Below are 27,524 nucleotides of genomic sequence, written 5' to 3'. Positions count from 1 at the left end.
AACTGAAAAAAGTTATTAGTCTGCACAATAATTGTCTTGGCCAACAAAAGAGCATTGGTGACACTCACGTCTTGTGTTAATGTTTCCAGAGACTTCCCCCTACTGATTCTTTGACTGTTTGAGCCATGTCTTAGTGATCTGTAACAATACGGAAAATGCAGTTTTACAATGATTAAAAAACAAAACAAAAGAAAGAAACAAATTAAGTACAGTCTTTTAAAGCATGCCGCTTAAGAAAGAAAACAATATTTTCTTTGAGTTTTACATTATTATTCCTGTTGCATGTGAATATATGACATTTATAATAATGCATCTTTCAACAGTATGTGTAAAGGAAATGGTTGACTTTTTATTAGAAAAGTTACAGTAGTGTCTGCAACAGATGCAATAGACTCATACAATGTGATAGTTACTTTAGGTACATGCACAAAAACACCCCACACTTCCTGGGTAAAGTTACCTTCTTTCTTGCCGTATATGATGTTGCACACTAAGGATTGATCTTTCCTTAGCAGGCTGCCCTTCAAACGAACCACTCAGCATGCGCTGCCTTGTGCACGCTCTGTAAGAAATGATTTGCAAAGGAAAATAAATTAGACTGTACAACATGAAACGACATAGAGACCCAGTAGTGTGCTAGATGATATTACAAATGGAAACGTATATTTCTTGTCTTGTAGGTCAAAAATATATACATCACCAAAAAGGGGAATTTTTCTTTTTCTATTTTTTGTTTTTAATACCATCCCTTTTCAAAGACAGGCTGCAAACATTTTTTTAAGCTCAGTAAAAATATATTTAATGAAAAGCCAATAATTTCAAAATGTGCATTTGTAAACATCTATCCTAAACTGGTGTCAGGTTGCGGCCTAGGATCGGCCGTTACTCACCTCAGCGGCAGTTTCCCCTGACGCCAGGTGCGGCAGCGAGTGACACGCTGAGGATTATACCTGGGGTCTGCTAAGACATCCATGTGTTCGCTCCATGATTTGGTTACCGTCATAGGCGCAGGGGTTACCGTCATGGGCGCAGCCATGACAGTCTACATCACCTAATTGCCCTTTACCCAGCGGTAGCATTGGTTGCTGTCAGCTGACCCTATCCTCCAATGGACTGCTACCTTAGGGTATTTAGTCGGGCTCCAGACAACAGGAAGTTGCCTATACAACATCGTTACTTCCAGTGTATACTTGCTGTTGCAGCGTTCCAGGTTCAAAGCCCCTTTCTTCCAGTGATACTCTCCTAGTGTTACCCATGGTGTGTGTGTACTCAGTACGTCATCCGAGTACTATCTCCGAAGTGTCATCTTCCTGTGCCAGTTCTACATCATCCAAGTACAAATGCCTAGTGCCATTCTCCTGTGCCAGTTCTGCATCTGAAGCCACAGCATATGTACTTAGTACATCATCCAAGTACAATCTCCTAGTGCCATCTCCTGTGTCAGTCATGAGTCTGAATCAACAGGGTGTGTACCCAGTACATCACCCAAGTGCAAATCTTCCAGTATCATTCTCCTGTGCTTTCCCTGTGATAGTGTTTTTCCATTTCCCACTTGATACTTGACCAAAGGGCCGCGACTTGCTTGCTGGGTGCAGCTTAAGCCCAAATCCCGCTTGGAGGGGTCAGTGGTGAAGACCTCCCAGTAAGTTAGACTCTGCACCTTTGGTCAGGTCTAGCCAACATCCTAAACTGGTGTCAGGTTGCGGCCTAGGATCGGCCGTTACTCACCTCAGCGGCAGTTTCCCCTGACGCCAGGTGCGGCAGCGAGTGACACGCTGAGGATTATACCTGGGGTCTGCTAAGACATCCATGTGTTCGCTCCATGATTTGGTTACCGTCATAGGCGCAGGGGTTACCGTCATGGGCGCAGCCATGACAGTCTACATCACCTAATTGCCCTTTACCCAGCGGTAGCATTGGTTGCTGTCAGCTGACCCTATCCTCCAATGGACTGCTACCTTAGGGTATTTAGTCGGGCTCCAGACAACAGGAAGTTGCCTATACAACATCGTTACTTCCAGTGTATACTTGCTGTTGCAGCGTTCCAGGTTCAAAGCCCCTTTCTTCCAGTGATACTCTCCTAGTGTTACCCATGGTGTGTGTGTACTCAGTACGTCATCCGAGTACTATCTCCGAAGTGTCATCTTCCTGTGCCAGTTCTACATCATCCAAGTACAAATGCCTAGTGCCATTCTCCTGTGCCAGTTCTGCATCTGAAGCCACAGCATATGTACTTAGTACATCATCCAAGTACAATCTCCTAGTGCCATCTCCTGTGTCAGTCATGAGTCTGAATCAACAGGGTGTGTACCCAGTACATCACCCAAGTGCAAATCTTCCAGTATCATTCTCCTGTGCTTTCCCTGTGATAGTGTTTTTCCATTTCCCACTTGATACTTGACCAAAGGGCCGCGACTTGCTTGCTGGGTGCAGCTTAAGCCCAAATCCCGCTTGGAGGGGTCAGTGGTGAAGACCTCCCAGTAAGTTAGACTCTGCACCTTTGGTCAGGTCTAGCCAACATCCGGTACTTGTGGATGAGGAAGGCATATATCCAGGTCCCTCACCTCAGATTCCTTTCTCAACCAGGATCCACGTCTTCTAATCCCTCTACAGGGGACCACCATAGCCCAAACGTGACAACTGGGTAAAAGCTATAAATGGCCTAACTGCCTTGCCTGAACATACAGTATGTACAGCAATAACACGGCTTCATAATGTGGTGAAGCACAAAAGCTAATAAGTATTTTTATAGTAAGCATGTTCAGCAGAACATCTGGGATTAGTTGCTCTGGAGCAGAATACTGGGGGTGAAGTGAGTACTTTTCAAGCTAAAATAACCAAATCAAGGTTCTGTTGCAGCTCCTCACATTACCCCGAGGCACAGGCAACATCTGAAGAAGAGAATCACTCAACACCCAAAGAAGATTACATTTCTTACTAACAACCCTGAATAATAATTATTGAATATATTGACTTATGTTAATAAGTGTACGTTACAATAGTTAGACATTTCAGCTAGTGGCTTCTGAGAGTGATTTTTAGAAACACTTATTTACAACTGAAATATAGCTTAAATCTAGTTAGAGGATATCACTAAAGCTAAATTATATTTAATGTGTTCCCCTTAGAAGTCAATGAAGTAATGCCGAGATACCTGACAACACTTAATGCTAGTATTCACTTCACACCACACCACAGCCTTCATTACCTGAGGATTTTATTTACTGCAGTTTCCTTTTCCAGGAGATTTCGTGCTCTGATACTAAAAACTGATTTGCGTAGCTGAAAAGAGAAAACAGAACACATTTCTTTTTAAATTCAAACACACTTGTAATTATCAGCACTAAAACCGTAAGTTTCAGCAAAATTAACTTTGAGAACTCAAATTTCTGGGTGAGTTTATTTTAATATTCTGCAAAGGGTCATACAGATAGCAGGTAACAACAGGTGCTGGCATGTGTATTAAGTAAATTAAGGCTCTCCTTTGTAATTCATGGATAGGTATCTTACAAATACAGAATTGATTTTTAAGCTGCAAAATATATCATAGCTATGTACAGCACAAGCTATATTACATACAACCTGTGTGTTATCCTAACTTTTCCCATTCAATTAATACCCCCATTTATTTCAATGTAGTGAAAACACGTGTTGTAGTTTTCACTAAAGAAAATTGAAAACATCCAAAATGTCAGTTATACAAAATCAGCCTTGGACCCATTTTGCAGCAATATTTAAACAACTGCATCTATATTTCTTTAAAAATAGAAAAAATAAAATAAAAATTCTGAACCAAATTATCTCTAAATTATTATCCTATCACTACGTTCCCCTGCCCCTCCAAGCTTCTATAGAGGCTTGCCTACACTCGCCTCACACAACCTACTTGTTTCCCTTTAGTCAGGATTTCATTCCCATCACTCCCCTGAAACTGCATTGACTAAGGTGGTCACGGATAAAGCAAAAGACCACTACTCACTTTATGTCTCCTGGATCCTTCTGCTGCATTTGACACTGTGGACAACTCTCTTTTCATGCAAACGATTCAGAATACTGTCCTGTCCTGGTTCTCATCCTACTTATCAAATTGCACTGTCAGTGTTTGTTTCTCTGAATCCACCTTACAAGTTGGAGTACCACAAGGCTCAGTCATAGGTCCTCTGCTTCTATATATCATATATCTTGGAAAACTAGTAATCTCATTTCTATATACAGTAGTATCAACTCTATGAGGATAACAGGGACGGACTACGTGTAAGAATCACCCCTTGCCGTAGACATGTGCACATGGATAAAAACTCATAGTTATGTGTCATGGGGCATGGCCACACACAACCCGGGGCGCAGCCTCACAGCAATCCCCCTTCTAAACATGCCTGTCTCTCTGCCATTTCATTTTGTATGTCCTCTTACCAACTCAAAAAAACTGAGCTAGTAATATTACCACCAGTCAACAGCCCTCAAACCTTCTACCTAGGTCAGTGTTGGCTAACCTTGACACTCCAGCTGTTATGGAACTACATTACCCAGCATGCACTGCTACAGTTTTCCTATTAGGGCATGCTAAAACTGTGGCAGGGCATGCTGGGATATATAGTTCCACAACAGCTGGAGTGTCAAGGTTAGCCAACACTGACCTAGGTGATATCTTTGACTCAGTGGTGTCCTTTTTTCTCCGCATTCAATCTGTTTTCTAATCTTGTTACCTACACCTCAGAAATATTTCCAGAATACGCCCATATCTCTCACAAGAAACTGCAAAAAACTTTAATGAATAAACACTAATTACCATCCACATTGAATATTGTAATTACTGGTCCTCCTCATAGCAGACTTTCAACCCTACATTCTCTTATGATGCCACCGCTACTGTAGACTGATTTTCCTTGCAAAACATTCTTATACTGCTGCTCTGTTTTGCCAGACCTTACATTGGCTGCCTGTATTTTACAAAATTCAATGTATATAATAATCTGCTAAATTTTGTCCTGACCCAAACATGCATGTGCAGTGGGAGCTAGGGCACACTCTGCCCTTCATATTGCTCCTACTGTTAGGGGGAAAGGACAGACCCTAGTTGGTAAAGGCAGAGGCGGTAAGAATGGAGAAAAGCATGGAGGTGAGGAAGGGCAGTGGACAGTGCGGCAGGGAGGGGTGAATGAGCTGGCTGAGAGGGGCAGAGTGGTACAGAGGGGAATCGAGATGGAGCATAGCAGTAAGGAGTGGGACAGAGCAGTGAGGTGTTGGGAGGAGCTGTATGGGACCGGACCATGGTGACTGTCCAATGCTGAGTCCCTTTACTAGTATAAAATACTTCTACTAACAATGTGATAAACTCTACACCAATATACTGTACATCGATTGTCTCAAAATATCACTGAAAGGACACCTCCACTCTGCACAAGATCTGTGTGTCTAATCCTCACTCATTATCGGCTCCCAATCCCAGTTCCAGGGCTTTTTTGGGGGTTGCACCCACCTTGTGGAATACCCTTGTTTGCACAAGACTTTCTTCTAGCTTCCAAACCTTCCAGCATTCCCTGAAAACCCACCTCTTCAAGCATGCTTATCAAATTCCAGAACTACTCACACAGGACTTGATTCAGAGGTGGAGATTGCAGCATCCATTATTGTGTCTGTTACCGGTGTTTTGGCTGTGATAATATGCAAGTGCTAGTATCAGCCTTTCCCTGGTGTAGTAGCCCACTTTCATTCTCTCTGCACGATGTAACACCACTGGTGATTTTTGATACACCACCATTGGCGCACCATCGCGTGCACCATTGACAGTTACACCAGCCTTAGGGCAGGTGCAGTTTCTCCATCTGAACATGACCTCTGTGAATATGTGTCTGAGAAAGCAGCCACTTTTCACTGACACCCTCAACACTCCCATAACACGCCTATGAAACAGACTGTTTTTGCATTCACGTAGGCCACCTCCCAGTCACCGCCCAGGAATACCCATCACTTTGCCTCTACATATCTGTCCTAATCGCAACAGTATCTTTCTGTGTACACTCATGTAACATGTGCTGTAGGGGTTTTCAGGACTTTTTGAGCATGCACAGTGGCAAATAATCACTGAGAATCAGCACTGCGTTTGAATTGCATGCTCCTCTGAATCAGGCCCATAACCTATTCTAGTTAATTATATCCCCTCCACTCATAACTTTACACATGTCCTCTTTCTACACTCCAGCAAGCCTTTCACCCCAGGCCAACATTGCTGTGTGACTGGGTCATCCAGCCCACTATGCACTTTACACTTGCAGTCTGGCTGGATCAGTATGCAATATGAAGCACTTAACCTCAGGGAATGCAGTCAGGATGCCGATGGTCAAAATCCCGACCGCCAGCTTCCCGACGGTTTAATCCCGGCAGGGGTCTAATGACAGGTGTCGAAATCTCGACGTCTGTCATTTTACCTATGACGCGAGCCCGACACCCGGCATACCGAACGAAGGTAAGCCAGGCGGCGGGCGCGGACAGCCATGGGGGAAGAGGGCTAGGTTAGGGGCTCCCGGGGGGGACTTAGGGTTAGGCACCCCCCCGGGAGGTTTAGGGATAGGCCAGGGAAAGGGGGGGTTAGGGTTATCCACCTCCGGGGGGAGGTTAGGGTTAGGCACTCCCGAGAGACTTAGGGTTAGGCTGCGGGAACGGGGGGATGGGGGGTTAGGTTTAGGCACTGGGGGGGAGGTTAGGGTTAGGCACCCCTAAGGGAGGGTTAGGGTTAGGGGGGGAGAAGATCAGGGTTAGATAGTCTACTTACCGATCGGGATTTGGATGCCTGCCGGTCTTCTGCTGTTGGGAATTGAAGTGCCGGGCATATGTCCGGCAGTCATTCATACCGATCCCAATCTCAGGTATCAAAATCCCTTACATCTGTCTCTCTGTAATTACCCATTCTTACATATTACCATGTTCCCAGTTGTAAAGCATAATGCTGGGTACACACTGGCTGATATATCGGTCATTCAATTGAACGGCTGATATATTGTGGGTGCATTGGCCAGTGTGTACAGACGATATGTCTGTGAACAACGTTGTGCTGTGTGTACGGGCGGTCAGCTGACCACCGATACACTTGCTGCAGATGCTGCGGGGTGGGGAGTGTGACATGATCTCTGACCAGCGGGACCCGTGACCAGTTGACAGATGATGGTTGTTCAGTGTGTATGAACAACTATCATCTGCAGATATATCTTTTAGGGTGTGTAACCGCCTTAACAAAATAATGCTAGCGCTATATAAATAAATGTTATGAAACAGTAATGTTAATAAAAGTGCAATGGGTTTGCAGTGTGTGACGGCAGTATGTAATGAAGCAGAAGTTTGCACAGGATGAAAGGAGGAGTTGAGCGGAGTGAGGGTGTTCCGTGTACAGATACACAACAGGTGTATTGCAGTGATGTGCGGTCAGGTGAGGCCTAGCCTTTCCCGTCATACTTAGGTATACTCCGGAGTTTTTACTATAAAAATTATAAGAAAAATCTAAAGAAAATATTATAAATATCTTCATTGTATTATTCTAATAATTTTTATAGTCAAAACTCTGGAGTAAAAGGTGTGTGGCAGGTGAGGCACTGCCTCCCCTGTCTACCATTTCCGCACATCCCTGATCAAAACACACCAAATTTCCAGCACTATATACTGCTGCACCTTTGTATAATGCCCACATGTACCCTCGGGTTCATATATGTATGTGTAAATCTGGCTCTGATGCCAGCAAGTGCCTCCCCAGCCATTTACCTCACTGCACGTCACTTATTGGTGCACATAGAGTGGTGGAGCAATGCAGAATGAGAATTAATACATTATATAATTCCTTCCTATACGGAGAAGCACATAACCCATTTTCACTTTGTAAACAGCTATTTGAGAGTCTCACCCTATACTTTAAAGGGATCCATTTTATACCTCCATGGTACATTGCAGCAGGCAAAATGGCATAAAAACCTTTACACAAACAATATAATACAAATATTTCTAAAGCCCCCTCACTTCTATTGATTGATTTAAGATATAAATATAGCTATACATTACCAAGCACTGTTTTAGGAGAAAAAAAAAGTTTCAGTTATTGAACTGGTGGTATCTAAGGAGTTGGATTTTGATATGATGTTTAAACTATTACCCAGTGCAGGTTTTCCCACCTCGTTACACACAGATCTAGTTTCCAGAGGCATCTACAGATGTAGAAAGTAGGAGAGCAGCTTGAAGTGTGCTTGATGGACCAATCATCCAATAAAGTGCTGTATTAAGGGGATGTGGTCTGCAACGGTCTGAATACCAGCACCGAAATCCTGACAGGTCGGGATCCCGGCACCAGTATCCTGACTACCACCATCCCAAAGGTAAGTATCGTGGTCTTAGGGGTAAGTTTGGGTGCGGGGTTAGTTAGGCACTGGGGGAGGGTAAGGGTTAGGCAGCGGGGAGGGGGTTTTAAGTTTAGGGTGTGGGGAGGGGGAGGTTAGGTTTAGGCACTAGGGGGAGGTTAGGTTTAGGTACCGGGCAATGGGTGTTAGGTTTAGGGTGCATGGAGGGGGAAGTTAGGCTTAGACACTAGCGGGGGAGGTTAGGGTTAGGCACCGGGGAGGGAGGGTTAGGGTAGGGGTTAGAAAAACCCTTTTCTGTCTTCCCTATTGGTGTCAGGATTCTGGCTGTCTGGATGCCGCTGTTGGTATTCTGAACAGCGGCATCCCAACAGCAGGGATTTCAGATGCAGTAAAGTGCATTGGTGATGTCACTGATGATAGCGCTAATTCTCATGAATATTGGGTCAGCAAACTAAATAGATTTATGTACTCCATCAGCAACAGATGCTGGGAGTTCTTGTGAGGTTCATTGTGAGATATTAAAAGTCGTCAGTTTTTGGTAGTGATACTATATGTGATTAGTAATGTCACTAAATGTTCTCTTCACTCTGTGTTATATAAAATGCCAATGCCAAAAATGATTGAGGTGGAAGACTATACAGGCTAGCAAGCCATAAGAATGTATTTTTAACAAATTACTATTACATCCAAACCTAAATTGTATTTAGTTTTGTTCTTGCTGTTGAGGAACTCAGGAACTCCATTTACATGCAACAATCAGAGATTCTCAGTATTAATGAATATAAATATATATATATATATATTAGGGGTGTGCACCAGCCACTTTTCGTGTTTTGTGTTTTGGTTTTGGATCTGGATCTTTCTTCGTGTTTTGGATCTGGATTGGTTTTGCCAAAACCACCCTTCCGTGTTTTGGGTTCTGGGTTTTGTGTTTTGGATCTGGATTTTTTCTTAAAAAATAAAGAAAAACGCTAAAATCACATAAAATGGGCCTTTTTTTGTTCCTACGCTATTAATAACCCCAATAACATTAATTTCCACTCATTTCCACTCTATTCTGAACACCTCACAATATTGTTTTTAGGCCAAAAGGTTGCACCGAGGTAGCTGGATGACTATGCTAAGCGACACAAGTGGGCGGCACAAACACGTGGCCCATCTAGGAGTGGCACTGCAGTGGCAGACAGGAAGCCAATCAGCGTTATGGTGCCCATTTGCATGTAGCACGAACCCGGGAGATCCGTGCTACATGCATCTGTGTGATTGGCACAGAGCAATGACAGGTCCGGGAGACCCGTCTGTGCTGCTGTGGTAAAAAAAAAAAAAAAACCTGTGTAAAAAAAGAAAAAAATGGCGTGCCCCCCCCCCCCAAAAAAGAGCAACCAGCCCCGGGCATTAGTAACCCAGTGCTGGGTGTGCTTAAATACAGGGGACAAACAACGTAGGGGTCCCCTGTACTTAAGCACAACCAGCACCGGGCTAGTCAGAACCAGCGCTGGTTGCCAAAATATGGGGGACAAACGACGTAGGGGTCCCCCGTATTCTGCGCAACCAGCTCTGGGCTTTGATCCGGTCCTGGTTCTGGAAATACAGGGGAAAAAAATTAGTAGGGTTCCCCTGTATGTTCCAGAACCAGCACTGGACTTTTTCTAGCGGGGGGCTGATGCCACAGCCTGGGGAGCCCTTTCACCGGGCCCCCCAGCCGCAGCATCAGCCCTGACCGCTAGTCAGCCCAGGCCGGGGATCCCTGGAGAGCTGGGGACCCCCCCAATAAAGGGGTCACCCTCTCCAGGGCACCCCAGGCCCAGGCTGATAGCCCGGGGCTATCCCCGTGGCGGGTTTATTGTGTGGTGTGGTGTAAATAAAGAATATCAAACATTGTCTTTACAAGTAGAACTGCAAGTCCCAGCTAGCCTGCCCCGCATGCTGGTACTTGGAGAACCACAAGTACCAGCATGCAGGGCATTAAGGGCCCACTAGTACCTGTAGTTCACCTGTAAAAAAAGTGTTTAAAAAAACACAGGACACACACACCGTGACAGTATAAGTTTATTAAACATACACACACACACACATGTACACATACTCACCTATGTAACCTGTAGCATCGGTCCACTTGTCCGGTAAAGTATCCATAGGGGACCTGTGAACAAAAACATACTCACCATCTCCTATGCGAGGTTCTGTCCTCTTCGTTCCAAAGTAGGCATCCCCGGACTTGGCAAAAAAAAAAAATCGAAAACGCGATCCACGAACTTAGTACCGTTCTATAGAACGGTACTTCCCGAATGAGAGCTTAGCGGCGGGGTATCACCATGGAAACCCCGCTGCTAAGCGTTCATTGGCTGAGAGAGGTCATCTCCTGTCTCTCAGCCAATGAACGGCTCCCTCCATTGTAGTCAATGGTGGGAACCGCAGGGTAAACTTTAATAACCTTGCGGCTCCCACCATTGACTACAATGGAGGGAGCCGTTCATTGGCTGAGAGAGACGGGAGATGACCTCTCTCAGCCAATGAACGCTTAGCAGCGGTGTTTCCATGGTGATACCCCGCTGCTAAGCTCTCATTCGGGAAGTACCGTTCTATAGAACGGTACTAAGTTCGTGGATCGCGTTTTCGATTTTTTTTTTTGCCAAGTCCGGGGATGCCTACTTTGGAACGAAGAGGACAGAACCTCGCATAGGAGATGGTGAGTATGTTTTTTTTCACAGGTCCCCTATGGATACTTTACCGGACAAGTGGACCGATGCTACAGGTTACATAGGTGAGTATGTGTACATGTGTGTGTATGTATGTTTAATAAACTTATACTGTCACGGTGTGTGTGTCCTGTGTTTTTTTTAAACATTTTTTTACAGGTGAACTACAGGTACTAGTGGGCCCTTAATGCCCTGCATGCTGGTACTTGTGGTTCTCCAAGTACCAGCATGCGGGGCAGGCTAGCTGGGACTTGCAGTTCTACTTGTAAAGACAATGTTTGATATTCTTTATTTACACCACACCACACAATCAACCCGCCACCCACCGCCACCAGGGGTGGCGGGGATAGCCCCGGGCTATCAGCCTGGGCCTGGGGTGCCCTGGAGAGGGTGACCCCTTTATTGGGGGGGTCCCCAGCTCTCCAGGGATCCCCGGCCTGGGCTGACTAGCGGTCAGGGCTGATGCTGCGGCTGGGGGGCCCGGTGAAAGGGCTCCCCTGGCTGTGGCATCAGCCCCCCGCTAGAAAAAGTCCAGTGCTGGTTCTGGAACATACAGGGGAACCATACTCATTTTTTTCCCCTGTATTTCCAGAACCAGGACCGGATCAGAGCCCAGAGCTGGTTGCGCAGAATACGGGGGACCCCTACGTCGTTTGTCCCCCGTATTTTGGCAACCAGCGCTGGTTCTGACTAGCCCGGTGCTGGTTGTGCTTAAGTACAGGGGACCCCTACGTCGTTTGTCCCCTGTATTTAAGCACACCCAGCACTGGGTCACTAATGCCCGGGGCTGGTTGCTCTTTTTTTGGGGGGGGGGGGCACGCCATTTTTTTCTTTTTTTACACAGGTTTTTTTTTTTTTTTTTACCACAGCAGCACAGACGGGTCTCACGGACCTGAGATTGCTCTGTGCCAATCACACAGATGCATGTAACACGGATCTCACGAGTCCGTGCTACATGCAAATGAGCACCATAATGCTGATTGGCTGAGATCCATGACAGACGGCTCTGTCAGCCAATCAGCACTTTGCCCATTAAAAGCAAAGGCATTTTTTTTTAAAATGGCCGCTCGAGGCAAAACCTCGAGATCCAACAGCAGATCTCGAGGTTTTGCCTCGGGAGAGGGATCCGGGGCAGACAGGGAGATCCGAGCTTGGGCTCAGATCGCCCCGGATCCCCGAAGTTCGGGTGGGTTCGGTTCTCAGGGAACCGAACCCGCTCATCCCTAATATATATACATATTTATATTGTTTGGTGTATTAATAAACTTGGGGATTGCTAGTTATAACTTACAATAAGGGTTCCTCCTCAGTGCTGGGGTCTCATCTACACTATTATATGGTCAGTTCCATAAAGCCTCCCCCCTTCCTCGTTACCCTACAGTTTTTTAGTCTATTTGGAGAAGCCCTACAGATTTCCATAGGTTTCTTCTAGGGTCCTCCTGACATCAGTGCGATTAGTGATGATGATGGAACGTAGAGCAGTTGGACTTGGTGATGTGCTGGTGGAGAGGCCCCAAATGCGGATAATCACATTTCAGTTTAAATGAAAATGGGAACCCAGATATATAATGTACCACAGAACAGACTATATAAAGTTACGCTGACAATTCACTTTAATGCAGTCAAACCAAATAGTTGCTTGCCAGTTTGTAATTTGTTGTTTTTTTGTCTACAAGAACTACTGTACAGCAAACACACTCCTGAGTTATTAAACATAGAATTTTGAGAAATGGTTCCAGCTGTTTGTGTAACAATGTGTTTCACCTTATTAATACAAGTAATGTGCTTTAAACAAACATGATTGCCTCCAAAGATTTTATATTAGTCTCTAGTATGTACGACTATGAAAGAAAAGGTCAGATGCATTTAAATCTTGGTTATCAATCTTTACACTAATTGCAGCCTGAACTTTCACAGCCGTGGTTACTGAAACACCATTTAGCAGGGATTTCTACCTCTGAATGAGTGGACACATTGATTGAGGTCAGAAGCAGCTGGACGGTGCATGTTTTATGCAATTACTACAATCTTTTGGGAATTAAATGTCTACTATTCAAAATCAGTGTGATTGAAATCTGCCATAAAATTAAAATACATCAGCTCTGCTGTGTAGGATTTCCTATATGTACTACTAAAATTATATTTTGAATTCAGCTATCACATAATAATCAAGAAATATTTCATAATCAACTGAATTATTGTGTAACATGTTATGATTAAACTCCCAAAGGATATACTTTGATTATCAAAACAGTGATAGAACCATCTGCCAATGCTTGTTATCACCAGGAAGCAGGACAAGCTGCTCGGCATTTTCAGAATGTGTTGTGTGGATTATGTGATTTAACATTAACCATCTTCTATGTCAAACGTAAAAAAAAAATAATAATTTTATTTTATTTTTCAAAAGCATACATACCATAGCCAACGAGAAAACAACTCTACTTGCATACACTACACTACATAACCAGCCCATAAAATTTGCATGGAATGAAAACAGAAGCTTTAACAAATTCATGATTCTATGTAAAAAAAAAAAAAAAAAAAATTAATAAGTGCTCAATATTTTGTATCCATATTTGACTTTTTATTCAATATAATATATTTCCCCACAGTAAGACATTTTACAGTAATATGGCTTCTTTATTGCACTTTAAGGCCCGTATTCAATTTGAGGCGAAAAGTCCAGACTTTTCGCCTACTGGACTTTTTGCCTTTTCGTGCCCGCTATTTCCCGTATTCAATTTCAAAGTAGGCAAAATCGGGAACCGGCGAAACTTGCTCTACGTAACAGAACTGGCATGTGGTGTCAGCAGCCCAGCCGCTAGCTGGTGGTGGTGTCAGCGGTTTCAACCCCTAGACATGAAGTAATCATGTAACGGGTGTAGGGGGCGGGAGCGACACGGTTCCTCCTTTCTATGGCCCTGCTTCAATCTCTGCTGTAACACATCCCCTATCACCTCTGCAGTAACACATCCCCTACCAACTACATCCCCTATCATCCCTGTAGTAACACATCCCGTACCAACTACATCCCCTATCATCCCTGTAGTAACACATCGCCTATCACCTCTGTAGTAACACATCCCCTACCAACTACATCCCCTATCATCCCTATAGTAACACATCCCCTATCACCTCTGTAGTAACACATCCCCTACCAACTACATCCCCTATCATCCCTGTAGCAACACATCCCCTACCAACTACATCCCCTATCATCCCTATAGTGACACATCCCCTAACACAGTGGGTTTTCTGTGACGTCAGAAAGAGAAAAATAATTCCTTTTTTGGGGGGCAATCTTTATCAATTCTTCACATAATAACTAAAACATAACTTTTACTGGTAATTAATTAAGATTTGGTTGCAGCATTATCCCTAAGGGTTATATTACATATACAAAAAAAACAAATTAATTCCTAACGCATGCGATTATGCCCGGAATGATCACACAAAATTGTGGTCATATAGACACTCTCAAGTGTGTTAAAGAGAAATTCAAGGGTGAAAATAATTATCCAATTATATCCTATTTCAGACACAATAAATTCTTATTACTCCAGTCAGCAATGTGTAGTTAGTTTACTGGAGACTGAACATCTTTAAACCATTGAAAAAAAGAGAAAGAAGCTTAAATAGCATTGAGAAATGAGAATTTAAAACACAATTAAATCAATCACCTAATGATCCTGTATAAGAGAAAGGAACAGGAGTCCCATCCACCATTCTATTCATATTTATCCATCAAGTCATATATTGTAACAAGCATAAGTAGGCAAAAGGGTTACACAGTGTAATCAATATGTTATGTCAGATAGTAAGTGATTGCATATAGACATTCACATAGAAAAACACTTTATTTGTTATACTTTTCTAAAAAGAGATAAAGATGCCTAGTATTACACTGCCAGGAATATCTGCTTTCCAATCATGTGGACAGTGAATGGTAGATGAGAGAATCCCTGACAGTCTTTTCAAGGCAGAAGTAAGAAAAGGGGGACACTTCTGCTGTCTGTATGAAAAGTTCACCCCTAAGATACCCTGTTACCAAGCATTGCAGCTTGAAAAAAAGGGGACCAGATGAGAGAATGAGAGAGTGTCCAGAGTACCTGATGTGTCAGTGCTGTGCTCAAATAAAACAGTCCTTTCTGCACAGGCCAGGTCCTACGCTGCCGCTTCTTGCAGCTTCTCTAACACATGTTTCACCCTTGGAGGACCTTGTTCAAAGAGTAGCCATGTGTGATGTCCATTTTACCTTTTCCCAATATACATCCCCTATCACCTCTGCAGTAACACATTCCCCATCACCTCAACAGAAATAAATCCTTCTCCCCCGCCTTTGTGGAAACATATGCCCCCATTTCTGTAGCAACACAACCCCCACCTCTGCAATAATAGCACCTCTTACCTCTGTTGTAATACATTCACCCCCACTTATGTGGTAACACATTTATTCCCACCTCTGTAGTAACACATCCCCCACCTTTTGTTAAAAGTTAAAACCCTTCTCCACTACCTCAGTAGTAACATATTCTCCCAATCTCAATAGTAACATATTCTTCAAACCTCTATAGTATTAGTAACACATTCCCCCATCACCTCTACAGAAACACATTTCCTCAATCACATCTGTAGTAGGGGTGAGCGGGTTCGGATTTCTGAAATCCGAACCCCCCCGAGCCCCCCCGATCCGAGTCCGATCCGAGTCAGGCTCGACTTTTCCCGCCTGACTCGGATCTGAAATCGAGGCAAAACGTCATCTTCCCGCCTTCCGAGTCTCGCGGGTTTTGGATCCTATATAAGGTACACACGTCGGCGCCATTTTCTCACTCGGCTGTGGACAGTGAAGAGGGAGGGTGGGAGTTAGGGCTGTGTAGTGTAGTGTAGTGTAGTGCTGCTGTTGTCCACTACTTCAAAGTCCATAGGGGCTGGCTGTGTTGTGCTGTGCTGCTGTTGTTAATAGGGGCTGTGTCCACTACTTCAAAGTCCATAGGGGCTGGCTGGACTGTGTTGTGCAGTCAGTTCTCCATAGGGGCTGTGTCCACTCCAAAGTCCTGTGCAGTGTCCCAGTCCTAAAGGAGTGCTGTAGTGTTGTCCAGGGGGTGCTCTGTCCATCAGGGGTGCTCCCCCCAAGTGCTAAAAAAATAATATATTTTCTGTGTTTGTGAATTGTGTGCGCAGTAGCCGCACGTGCATCAACAAAGTAGTGCCAAGCGTGCGCCTGTGTCATAAGTAAAGGGCCGGCTGGCTTGACCGTTAAGGGTGCTGTAACCCCCGAAAGTACACTCCAGTCCAAACCAAAAAAAAAATTATTTTCTGTGTTTGTGAATTGTGTGCGCAGTAGCCGCACGTGCATCAACAAAGTAGTGCCAAGCGTGCGCCTGTGTCATAAGTAAAGGGCCGGCTGGCTTGACCGTTAAGGGTGCTGTAACCCCCGAAAGTACACTCCAGTCCAAACCAAAAAAAATATTATTTTCTGTGTTTGTGAATTGTGTGCGCAGTAGTCGCACGTGCATCAACAAAGTAGTGCCAAGCGTGCGCCTGTGTCATAAGTAAAGGGCCGGCTGGCTTGACCGTTAAAGGGTGCTGTAACCCCCAAGTACACTCCAGTCCAAACCAAAAAAAAAATTATTTTCTGTGTTTGTGAATTGTGTGCGCAGTAGCCGCACGTGCATCAACAAAGTAGTGCCAAGCGTGCGCCTGTGTCATAAGTAAAGGGCCGGCTGGCTTGACCGTTAAAGGGTGCTGTAACCCCCGAAAGTACACTCCAGGCCAAACCAAAAAAAAATTATTTTCTGTGTTTGTGAATTGTGTGCGCAGTAGCCGCACGTGCATCAACAAAGTAGTGCCAAGAGTGCGCCTGTGTCATAAGTAAAGGGCCGGCTGGCTTGACCGTTAAAGGGTGCTGTAACCCACAAAGTACACTCCAGTCCAAACCAAAAAAAAAATTATTTTCTGTGTTTAGCCGCACGTATATATCAAATCGATATAACATAAATGGAGGACCAAACTTTCTCCGATAAAAATAAAATAGAGAAAGATCAAGAACCACTTCCTCCTAGTGCTGAAGCTGCTGCCACTAGTCATGACATAGACGATAACATGCCATCAACGTCGTCTGCCAAGGCCGATGCCCAATGTCATAGTAGAGGGCACATACAATCCCAAATGGCAAAGTTCAGGAAAATGACCTTGAAAAAGACATTTAAATCAGCTGAAGAGAAACGTAAACTTGCCAATATGCCATTTACGACACGGAGTGGCAAGGAACGGCTAAGGTCGATCCCTAGTATGTTCATGACTAGTGGTTCAGCTTCACATGACGATGGAAGCCCTCCTCCCACTAAAAAAATCAAAAGAGTTAAGCTGGCAAAAGCACAGCGAAGAACTGTGCTTTCTAAGAAGATATCACAAATCCCCAAGGAGAGTCCAAGTGTGGTGGTGGTTGCGATGCCTGACCTTCCCAGCACTGGACGGGAAGAGGTGGCTCTTTCCACCATTTGCATGCCCCCTGCAAGTGCTGAAAGGAGCACCCACAGTCCACTTGCTGATATGCAAATTGAAGATGTCACTGTTGAAGTACAACAGGATGAGGATACTGGTGTAGCTGGCGCTGAGGAGGAAGTTGGCGAGGAGGATTCTGATGGTGATGTGGTTTGTTTAAATCAGGCTCCGGGGGAGACAGTTGTTGTCCGTGGGATGAAAAAGCCCATCACGGTCATGCCTGGGCAGAAGACCAAACATTCCACCTCTTTGGTCTGGCAATATTTCTATCCAAATCCGGACAACAACTGTCTTGCCATATGTACCATATGTAAAGGTGAAATAAGTAGGGGTAGGGACGTCAACCACCTAGGAACATCCTCCCTTATACGGCACCTGCAGCGCGTTCATAAAAAGTTACTGTCAAGTTCAGAAACTTTGGCTAAGACCGTAAGCAGTCCAGGGACACCTAAATCCCGTTGTCCTGTTGTATCCAAGCGCCTGCAAACCACACCGTCAACTCCCTCCTCGTCAATTTCCTCCTTAGTCAGGATCGGAAGTAGTCCTGCAGGCCATGTCACTGGCATGACTGACTCTCCTATCCGGGATTCCTCTGGAGGATCCTGCATTGCTACGCCTACTGCTGCCGCTGCTGCTGTTGCTGCTGCTGGGAGTCGTTCATCATCCCAGAGAGGAAGTAGGAACACCACTACTTTTACTAAACAATTGACCCTCCAACAGTCCTTAGCGAGGAGGATGAAGTACGACAGCAGTCATCCTGAAGCAAAACGTATAACTGAGGCCTTGACTGCTATGTTGGTGTTAGACGTGCGTCCGGTATCCGCCATTAGTGCAGTGGGATTTAGACAATTGATGGAGGTAGTGTGTCCCCGGTTCCAAATACCGTCTAGATTCCACTTCACTAGGCAGGCGATACCGAGACTGTACAGAAACGTCAGAAAAAGTGTCCTCAGTGTCCTGAAAAATGCCGTTGTACACAATGTCCACTTAACCACGGACATGTGGACAAGTGGAACAGGGCAGACTAAGGACTATATGACTGTGACAGCCCACTGGGTAGATGTATCACCTTACGCAGCAACAGCAGCAGCGTCACCAGTAGCAGCATCTCAGAAACGCCAGCTCGTTACAAGGCAGGCTACGCTGTGTATCACCGGTTTCAGTAAGAGGCACACCGCCGACAACCTCTTAGAGAAACTGAGGGAAATCATCGCCCAGTGGCTTACCCCACTTAGACTCTCCTGGGGATTTGTGATATCTGACAACGCCACCAATATTGTGCGGGCATTACATCTGGGCAAATTCCAGCACGTCCCATGTTTTGCTCACACAATAAACTTGGTGGTGCAGAATTTTCTGAAAAGCGACAGGGGCGTGCAGGAGACGCTTTGGGTGGCCCGAAAAATTTCTGGCCACTTTCGCCATTCAGCGACTGCGTGCCGAAGACTGGAGCGCCAGCAAACACTCTTGAACCTGCCCCGCCATCACCTGAAGCAAGAGGTTGTGACACGGTGGAACTCAACCCTCTATATGCTTCAGAGGATGGAGGAGCAGCAAAAGGCCATACAAGCCTATACATCCACCTATGACATAGGCAAAGGAGGGGGTATGCACCTGACTCAAGCGCAGTGGAGAATGATTTCCGTGTTGTGCAAGGTTCTCCAGCCCTTCGAACTTGCCACACGTGAAGTCAGTTCAGACACTGCCAGCTTGAGTCAGGTCATTCCCCTCATCAGGCTTTTGCAGAAGCAGCTGGAGAAAGTGAAGGAGGAGCTAAGACGGAGCGATTCCGCTCGGCATGTGGGACTTGTGGATGAAGCCCTTCATTCGCTTTGCCAGGATTCCAGGGTGGTCAATCTGTTGAAATCAGACCACTACATTTTGGCCACCGTGCTCGATCCTAGGTTTAAAGCCTATGTGGTGTCTCTCTTTCCGGCCGACACAAGCCTGCAGAGGTGCAAAGACCTGCTGGTGAACACACTGTCAGCTGAAGCGGAACGTGACACGTCAACAGCTCCTTCTTCATTTTCTCCTGCAACTGGGGCTGCCAGGAAAAAACTTAGGTATCCTAAGCAACCCGCTGGCGGTGATGCAGGACAGGCAGGACCAAGTTTGGACATCTGGTCCGGACTGAAGGACCTGGCAACAATTTCTGACATGTCTACTGTCACTGCATATGATACTGTCACCATTGACAGAATGGTGGAGGATTACATCGGTGACAGCATCCAAGTAGGCATGGCAGACAGTCCATACCTGTACTGGCAGGAAAAAGAGGCAATTTGGAGGCCCCTGTACAAACTGGCTCTATTTTACCTGAGTTGCCCCCCCTCCAGTGTGTACTCCGAAAGAGTGTTTAGTGCAGCCGGGAACCTTGTCAGCGAAAGGCGTAGGAGGTTGCTTCCACAGAATGTGGAGAAGATGATGTTCATCAAAATGAATTATCAGCTCTTCCAGGGAGACCAGCCTCCAGAAGGTACAGAGGGACCTGTGGTGGTGGATTCAAGTGGGGACGAGTTAATACTTTGTGAGGATGAGGATGTACACACTGAAGAGGGTGAGGAATCGGTGGATGAGGAGGATGAGGATGACATCTTGCCTCCATAGAGCCAGTTTGTGCAGGGACACATTAATTGCCAGCTTGTTTTGTGGGGGCCCAAACGAACCAATCATTTCAGCCACAGTTGTGTGGCAGACCCTGGCGCTGAAATGATTGGTTTGTTAAAGTGTGCATGTCCTGTTTATACAACATAAGGGTGGGTGGGAGGGCCCAAGGACAATTCCATCTTGCACCTCTTTTTTTTCTTTGCATTATGTACAGTTTGGGGCCTAGTTTTTCAAACTGCCATCCTGTCTGCCACTGCAGTTTCACGCCTAGATGGGTCACGTGTTTGTGCCGCCCACTCGTGTCGCTTAGCATAGTCATCCAGCTACCTCGGTGCAACGTTTTGGACATAAAAACACTATTGTGAGGTGTGAGGTGTTCAGAATAGACTGGAAATGAGTGGAAATTAAGGTTATTGAGGTTAATAATAGCATAGGAGCAGAAAAACCTACAAATTCTGTGATTTTAGCTGTTTTTATGCTTTTTTAAAAAAAAATACAGATCCAAAACACAAAACCCAGAACCCAAAACACGGAAGGGTGGTTTTGGCAAAACCAATCCAGATCCAAAACACGAAGAAAGATCCAGATCCAAAACCAAAACACAAAACACGAAAAGTGGCCGGTGCACACCCCTAATCTGTAGAAACATATGCCCCCCACCCTATAGAAAACATCTTACCACCCTTAAAAAGACACGTCCCCCCATAACACATCATGTTCCATTTACTAACTGTAGTAACCCCCCCCCCACATTACAAAACATTCCCCCACCTTAGCATACATATTATCACACCTGTAGCAACACCTGACTCTCCCATGAGGGCATATTAGCACAGTTGTGGGCTATGCAGCATTGGATGGAAGTGTAGCAATGCCTGTTTGTGGTGTATCATTGGCAACAAGCATACAGTGGGCAGGTGTTAATGTCCCCTGATAATGACAAGTATTACACCAAGTGTATGGCTACAGGGCAGGCACACCACAAAGATGCCTGCAACTCTGCATGTGGATGAATATACGCATCCATGGCATTTGTGTTCAACTCAGCATCAGGCCCTAATAGTATAATAAGTTTTCCAGTTGGACCATAAACAATATACTCTTCCCATTACACCTAGTGCCACTCCATACGTTCCTTTCCAGATATTGCAGATTTTCCCAATTCATCTTCCCTCATCTACATTCATTATTTGTCATTTTTATATCATATGTCACATAATTACGCTTTGCCCATGCAATGTTCCCTAATAGAATCTCTTTGTCAGTGTAGTCACCATTAGTGTGATCTCTGCGCTGTATTAACTTTAGTTTCCACACAATAAACCCTTTAAAGACGCACAGGAATTTGTACGGGAGAGGGAAGTGGGAGATATTCTGGGCCCTCATAAACGGTCTAAAATAAAACACGTCAGACTTGTGCTGACACTCCTGTGGGCAGAAGGACACCCTGCTGCACATACTGTAATGGGGGTCCTGCCTCACTATCCTAATTTACTGCAGAAAAATACATGATCTGATCAGAGCTATCACGGAATTCCAAATTCCCGATTACCCTCTGTGCCCCTCGTTTCCTAGGCCCATCCCTCTCACCTCACATCCAACTTAAAAATTTCTTCAATGTATACTAAATGCAGCCAATGCACACACCACCCCTGAGAACCTTGCAAAAGTTTGGATGCCCTGGACAGGGCTGTAATCAGATATTTTGGGACCCGGGACTAACAAAAGAGGCAGGGACCCCCAAGTCCTCCCCAAACTTTCTCTCCCTTTCTCTATTATGTACCCACTTTCTTTCACTGCGCGCCTGGCTGTATAAATATATAACTAATACAGATGGCCCAGCTCACTCTATCCTACTCTCTTACCTCTACACTCTCCCTCTCCAGCCAGGCAGTCCCTACTACCCTCACCCGCATGACATGCTGGCTGCTGCTGCAAGCCTGCAAGTCTCATCATGACTAACCTCCTTGAAGGAGGCTCCTTATTCTCCTTAGCTGGCTGGCTGGTGCGGCTCCTCTCTCTTCCAGTGGCGCTGCGTGACGTCACGCGTGCCGACTAAAAAACAACAACATAATTGAACAAGTGGGTGGGCAGGAGGATCGGCGGGCCTCCTTGTCCCCTGTAAATCAATAAGGTGTTGCACAGGTAGTCGGCACGGTGCGCCGGTCGGAACGGGTCACCCTTTCACTTAAGGGGGTAGTAGCGGGCGGTGGGACCGGGCCCCCCTCCTTTCTGCCAAGTGTCCAGGCCCGGCAGTCACGTGTATAGTCCCGGCAGTCCCCCCTGATAGCGCCGTAGCCCTGGACCTTGGCCAGCCCTCTGCTGAATGCTCTATGATCCCTCTGCATTACTTTCCCACTAATATCATCATCCAAAGAATCCCCCCCCCAATTCCCTATCTTCCTCCTACCTGCATAAAGAGTTATGACTCAGATTGAGAATTAAGGGCCTAATTCAGACCCGCTCGCGAGCGCCGAGCGCTCGCAAGCGGGTCGATGGTGCCCTAATGCGCATGCACACGATGGAGGGCACTCCATCGTGCGCATGCGCGAGACCCGCAAAGCGACAGCCAAGCTGTCGTTATGGGTCTCGCACCAAAGGGGGCGTGCTGTCGATGGTGAGTGACAGCACGCCCCCTTTGGTGGGCGTGCCGGGGGCGTTGCTGCCCAGATGGAGGCGTTCCCATGGGGATGCCTACCGTCTGGGTCCGGCCCCACTGACATCACTACTGGTGTCAGTGGGAGTGCTTTTGGCTCTGATAGAGCCAAAAGCACTCCTGGGCTTGCGGCAGCGAGACCCTACAGCAGGGTCTCGTTGCAAGCCCAATGGTCGCGATGGTCTTGACCATCGCGACCATCTTTTTGGCCGCTCGCCAAAGTCCAATTGGCATATTAATGGTTACTTTTTCAAGAATATAGTATGTGGCTTTTTTATTGCGCAATGGCATAACTAAGGGGAGGTCGAGCAGGGCGTGTGCCCTGGGCGCCATAGGTAACGGCCCGTCCTAGTTAGCCAGTGTAGTGCCGACTGCAGTGAGTGAGGTCAGCACTACACATTTACACAGGAGGGGCGCTAGGCTTCCCTGCGCCCAGCGCCGTCCTGTGCTGCACAGCCGAGCCCCTTAACTCCCCCTGAGTGCTTACTCAATAGTGCCAGGCAGAGGGTGGGAGGCGGGCTCAGGCTGGTGCATTTGTACACACACATCGCTGCCAGCGCAGCGGCGATGTGTTTGTTAATTAGCAGCCAATGACAGACTCCCATTGGCTGCTGCGCCCACTGCAAGAGCCGGCTGGAGCTCACTCATGAGCTCTGCCTTCCGGCTCCTGCAGTGGGTAATGGGAGAGATGTCATGACGTCTCTCCCATAATGCAGAGCACGCCAGCCTGGGAGGTTTGATGTGCAGACGGCGGCAAGGGCAGTAGCTGGAGCGAGGATTCAGGTAAGTTTTTTTTTCTTTCTTTTTTTTACTTGCATTCGTCTGCACTGCATCGGAGGGAGGGGGGGGACCTCTACTGGGGGGGACTACTAATGGGGGCTCTACTGGGGGGGGACTACTACTGGGGGCACTGCAATCAGGAGGGGAGACCTCTACTGGGGGGGACTGCTACTGGGGGCACTGCAATCAGGAGGGGAGACCTCTACTGGGGACTACTACCGAGGGGGGGGACTACTACTGGGGGCACTATATAGGGGGCTTACTACTAGGGGCACAAGGGGCACTGCACTGGGGGGACCACTACTGGGGACAGTACATAGGGAGGACCACTACAGGGGGCACTGTATAAGGGGCACTGGATAGGGGGGATCACTACTGGGGGCCTGTATAAGGGGGACCACTACTGGGGGCACTGCATAGGGGGGACTACTACTGGGAGCACTATATAAATGGCACTGCATAGCGGTTACCACTACTGGGGGCACTGCATAGGGGGGGCTACTACTGGGAACACTATATAAAGGGCACTGTATAGGGGGTACCACTACTGGGGGCACTGCATAGGGGGGGACTACTACTGGGGGCACTGCATAGGTGGGGGCACTGCATGGGGGAGTACTACTGGGGGCACTATATAGGGGGCACTGCATAAGGGGGACCGCTACTGGGGGCACTTTATTAGGGGAACTACTGGGGGGCTGCATAAGGGACCATTACTGGGGGTACTGTATAAGGGGCACTACTAGGGACCTGCATAAGAGGGACCACTACTGGGGACATTGCATACTGGGGGTACTGTATAAGGGGTTAAGGTGCATATGGAAAGGAATGTTCAGTGACGAGAAAGGGGTGTGTGTCATGTTGACATGCTCCATTTTAAAGTGACCACGCCCACTTTTTTGACACCCTGGGCTCCAAATACCCTAGTTACACTACTGTTATGGCGCCATTGCTCCATTATTGTTTAGTATTGTATTTGGTGCACCATTGTTTATTGTTCTTCTATTGTCACTAAAAAATGTTTAATTAAAAAAAAGTGTCAAAAAAAAATAAATTGCAATTTTATAATTATGTCATTGCATAAGTTTTAAATGAAGAAGAGTAATTAGCATACTGTTTATTTCCAGTTGTATAATTGCAGTACTTTGTATAAAATAATAAAGTTGACGTCTGCTATTTGTATGGTTCTTTGAAAGCCTGTATTATTTGTAGCCTTGAAACGAGTTCCCAGAATTCTCTTTACGGACATTTCTTTAACATCCTTCCCACACACTTTTTACTTTATAAATTGCGGTATGTGATGAGTAATCCGCCTCTGACACACCACATAATGCATTTCCAGTTACACATTACAAGAACTATGAATGAATAAAGATTCTAAAAAGATGATAGCTATGATAGTTCTCAGAGCTTATGCATGGCAATAATAACGTTTCCATGATCAGTATGCATCTTTATTAACATATATAAAGCCACGTATGGCATGTTCTGCTTAAATTCAAATAATTTATTCCGTATTTCATGGGCACAGAGATTATTGCAGAAAAGCAACAATGAATGCATGTGTTGTATGGAGAATAGTATATCAGTAATTGATTTTGCACAAGGGGAGAAGATGTCAGAATCAATTGCAAGTGATTGTACAAGTTTTCCAGATTCTGGGATATCAATGATAACAGTAAAAGCACTAGTAGAATTGGTCAGGACTGGTTAAATACTAGTTTAGTAATTGCTGAAATCATGACGGCAATATTTACATTGCGGTACAAGCTACGTTACCACTTTGGTGAATATGCATGTCTGCCACAGTTCGTTGGTGGAGAGGGACCGGAGGACCAATCAGAAACTGCAAACTCCATTATTGTGGCTTCCGATTGGTCTTTCTGCTCACACACCCTCTGTAGTTATGCACTGGCCAGGTTTTCATCTAGTGCAGGGAGTCTAACAATGGAGCGCCAGGAACCACAGCCGCAGAGAGATGCATTTGAATCTCAATGTGGGCAAAGAGCGGAGGTAATGCTGCATTAAACAGAATCTGTGAATAAGTCATTTTGTGTTCACACATCCTTCGTGGCAAAAGAGAAAATAAATCTCAAAATGTAGACAAATAATTGGTTTGTCCTTGGCCTCCCACAGGTTTGTTTTAAATATGCTGCTCAGACTTCCTACCTTATTTCTGTGTCTCACCAAGCACTGTATACCACCTAGGCAAGTGAGGCTATTTTTTGTGCAATTGGATAGGACACAATTCTCTGCACTGGATATGTGTGCGAAATCCAAAGGCAACAACAGTAAAGAAGAAATATCTCCAATGCTTTGATGAAAAACAGGGAAGGAAGCAAGAAAGATAAAACAATGCAAGACATAGTAAAAGTCAAAGGACGGCTTGTGCAAACCAATCAGTTAAAGCTGCATGAAGTGGAAAGTTTCTTTAAACACAATGTTGTAGTGGTAATAGCACACACTCCAGCAATTATAGGGATTAACAACTTTTTGTTTAGTAGAAAAATGTACAAAAATAGACTTATGGATAACAGCATTTCAATAGATATAACAAGAGACTTTATTAATTAAGAATACAGCGAGCTGAAATGCTAATATATGGATACACACACACACTTTACAAGGTGTATTTTTACCTTTTGGTCTATGTACTTATTTTCCTCAATGCCTGATCGTTTAGAGTGATCGCAGGAAGAGGAAGAAGCTGACGGAAGCCTTCTCAGCAAGCAACTCGTGTCCTGCTGTTGCCGATCAATAAATTGCTTCATGAAACTTTCCCTTGAGAAAAGAATTAAAAGCATATAAAAGCAATGTTACAGGCAATGTTAAATAGCAAAATAAAAGCAAGAATGATAGAAGGCACTTATGGTTTAACCCTTAGGGAAGCAACCTGTGTCTGTCCAGCTGTTATGCAACTACAAATCTCAGCATGCCAGTTCAACCAGAGTAAGTTTGTGAAAATAATTTTGATATGTAAAGTGTAAAAAATATTTGTAAATAATTTTATTAATACACCTCTTTGAATCAAGCAGACACCCTTGAAACCATTAGCATCAATATATATATAAATAGAACCTCATTGGCTTCTGTAGAAAGATATGCCACTTGTATCTCTTGCATGGTTGCCTAAGGATGTCCTGACTGCCCTTCAATATGGGCAGTAAGCTGTCTGACATACTTTGTCTTTGAGTCCTATAATATCCAATGAATGTTTCAGCGGTTGTTGGGGATGAAGAACATCCTGGGCTACACAAAACCAGTAATTTATTTTCAGTTTCAAGAGACAACTTCTGCGGTAGCCAACACAGTTTTTGGAATGTGGATGTGTCAATTAAAATCCATGGCTTTGTGCAGATGTTTATCACCTCTGCACCTTTATATAATGCTAATAACAAACTAGATGTCCTCCCATGTGCTCCTTTTCAACTGTGTGCATGTGTGCCCTGTTGTCTGACCTCAACTTTACTGCTCTGAGCTGCTGTGCCCCCTACTTGATACACTTGTGTGCTTGACTATGTGTTTCCACTGACACTCAGATACTGTAAAGCTATGAGTGAGATGAGTGTTTATTAGGGAGATTAAGGTGCATAAAAGGGGTAGAAAGCAAAAGATCAATGCGGGTGGTGTGGCATTCAATGTAGAAGCGGATTGGCAAGTCAAAGGCTGGTCTAAAAACAGCTCCCGCCAAGGTCTAGCAATAAGTGAAATACTGCAACTCCAGCATGAGGTCAACTATTGAATCAAGTAGATGTTGTACCAAGTGGGACAGAGGTCATAAGCAGAAGGTCAGTCTACTGCAGGAAGAGAAAGTGCAGAATCAGGATAAACAGCACATGGTCTGTCAGGTTAAAATCTAAGACCAGGAATACAGACTGGACAGCAGATGCAGGAGCACAGGAACAGTAGTGTGTAAGTGTTGTAACCCAGAGGTTC

General features: G+C 45.4%; 1 protein-coding gene across 1 annotated transcript in view; it reads right to left on the bottom strand.

Moving 5' to 3' along the window:
- Positions 1–27,524, bottom strand: part of NALCN (sodium leak channel, non-selective) — a 665,599-nt gene that overhangs the window by 115,711 nt on the left and 522,364 nt on the right. The window contains exons 17-20 of the mRNA XM_088456607.1: positions 26,228–26,369; positions 3,209–3,282; positions 461–562; positions 69–138 (exon numbers count right to left, since the gene is read on the bottom strand). Coding sequence (XP_088312733.1) covers positions 69–138; positions 461–562; positions 3,209–3,282; positions 26,228–26,369 — 388 coding nt within the window. The remainder of the gene's footprint in view (positions 1–68; positions 139–460; positions 563–3,208; positions 3,283–26,227; positions 26,370–27,524) is intronic.

This window comes from Taudactylus pleione, unplaced genomic scaffold (genome assembly GCF_031769625.1).
Source record: "Taudactylus pleione unplaced genomic scaffold, aTauple2 ptg000041l, whole genome shotgun sequence".
NCBI lineage: Eukaryota > Metazoa > Chordata > Amphibia > Anura > Myobatrachidae > Taudactylus > Taudactylus pleione.
This window is presented reverse-complemented; position numbering and strand designations above follow the sequence as displayed.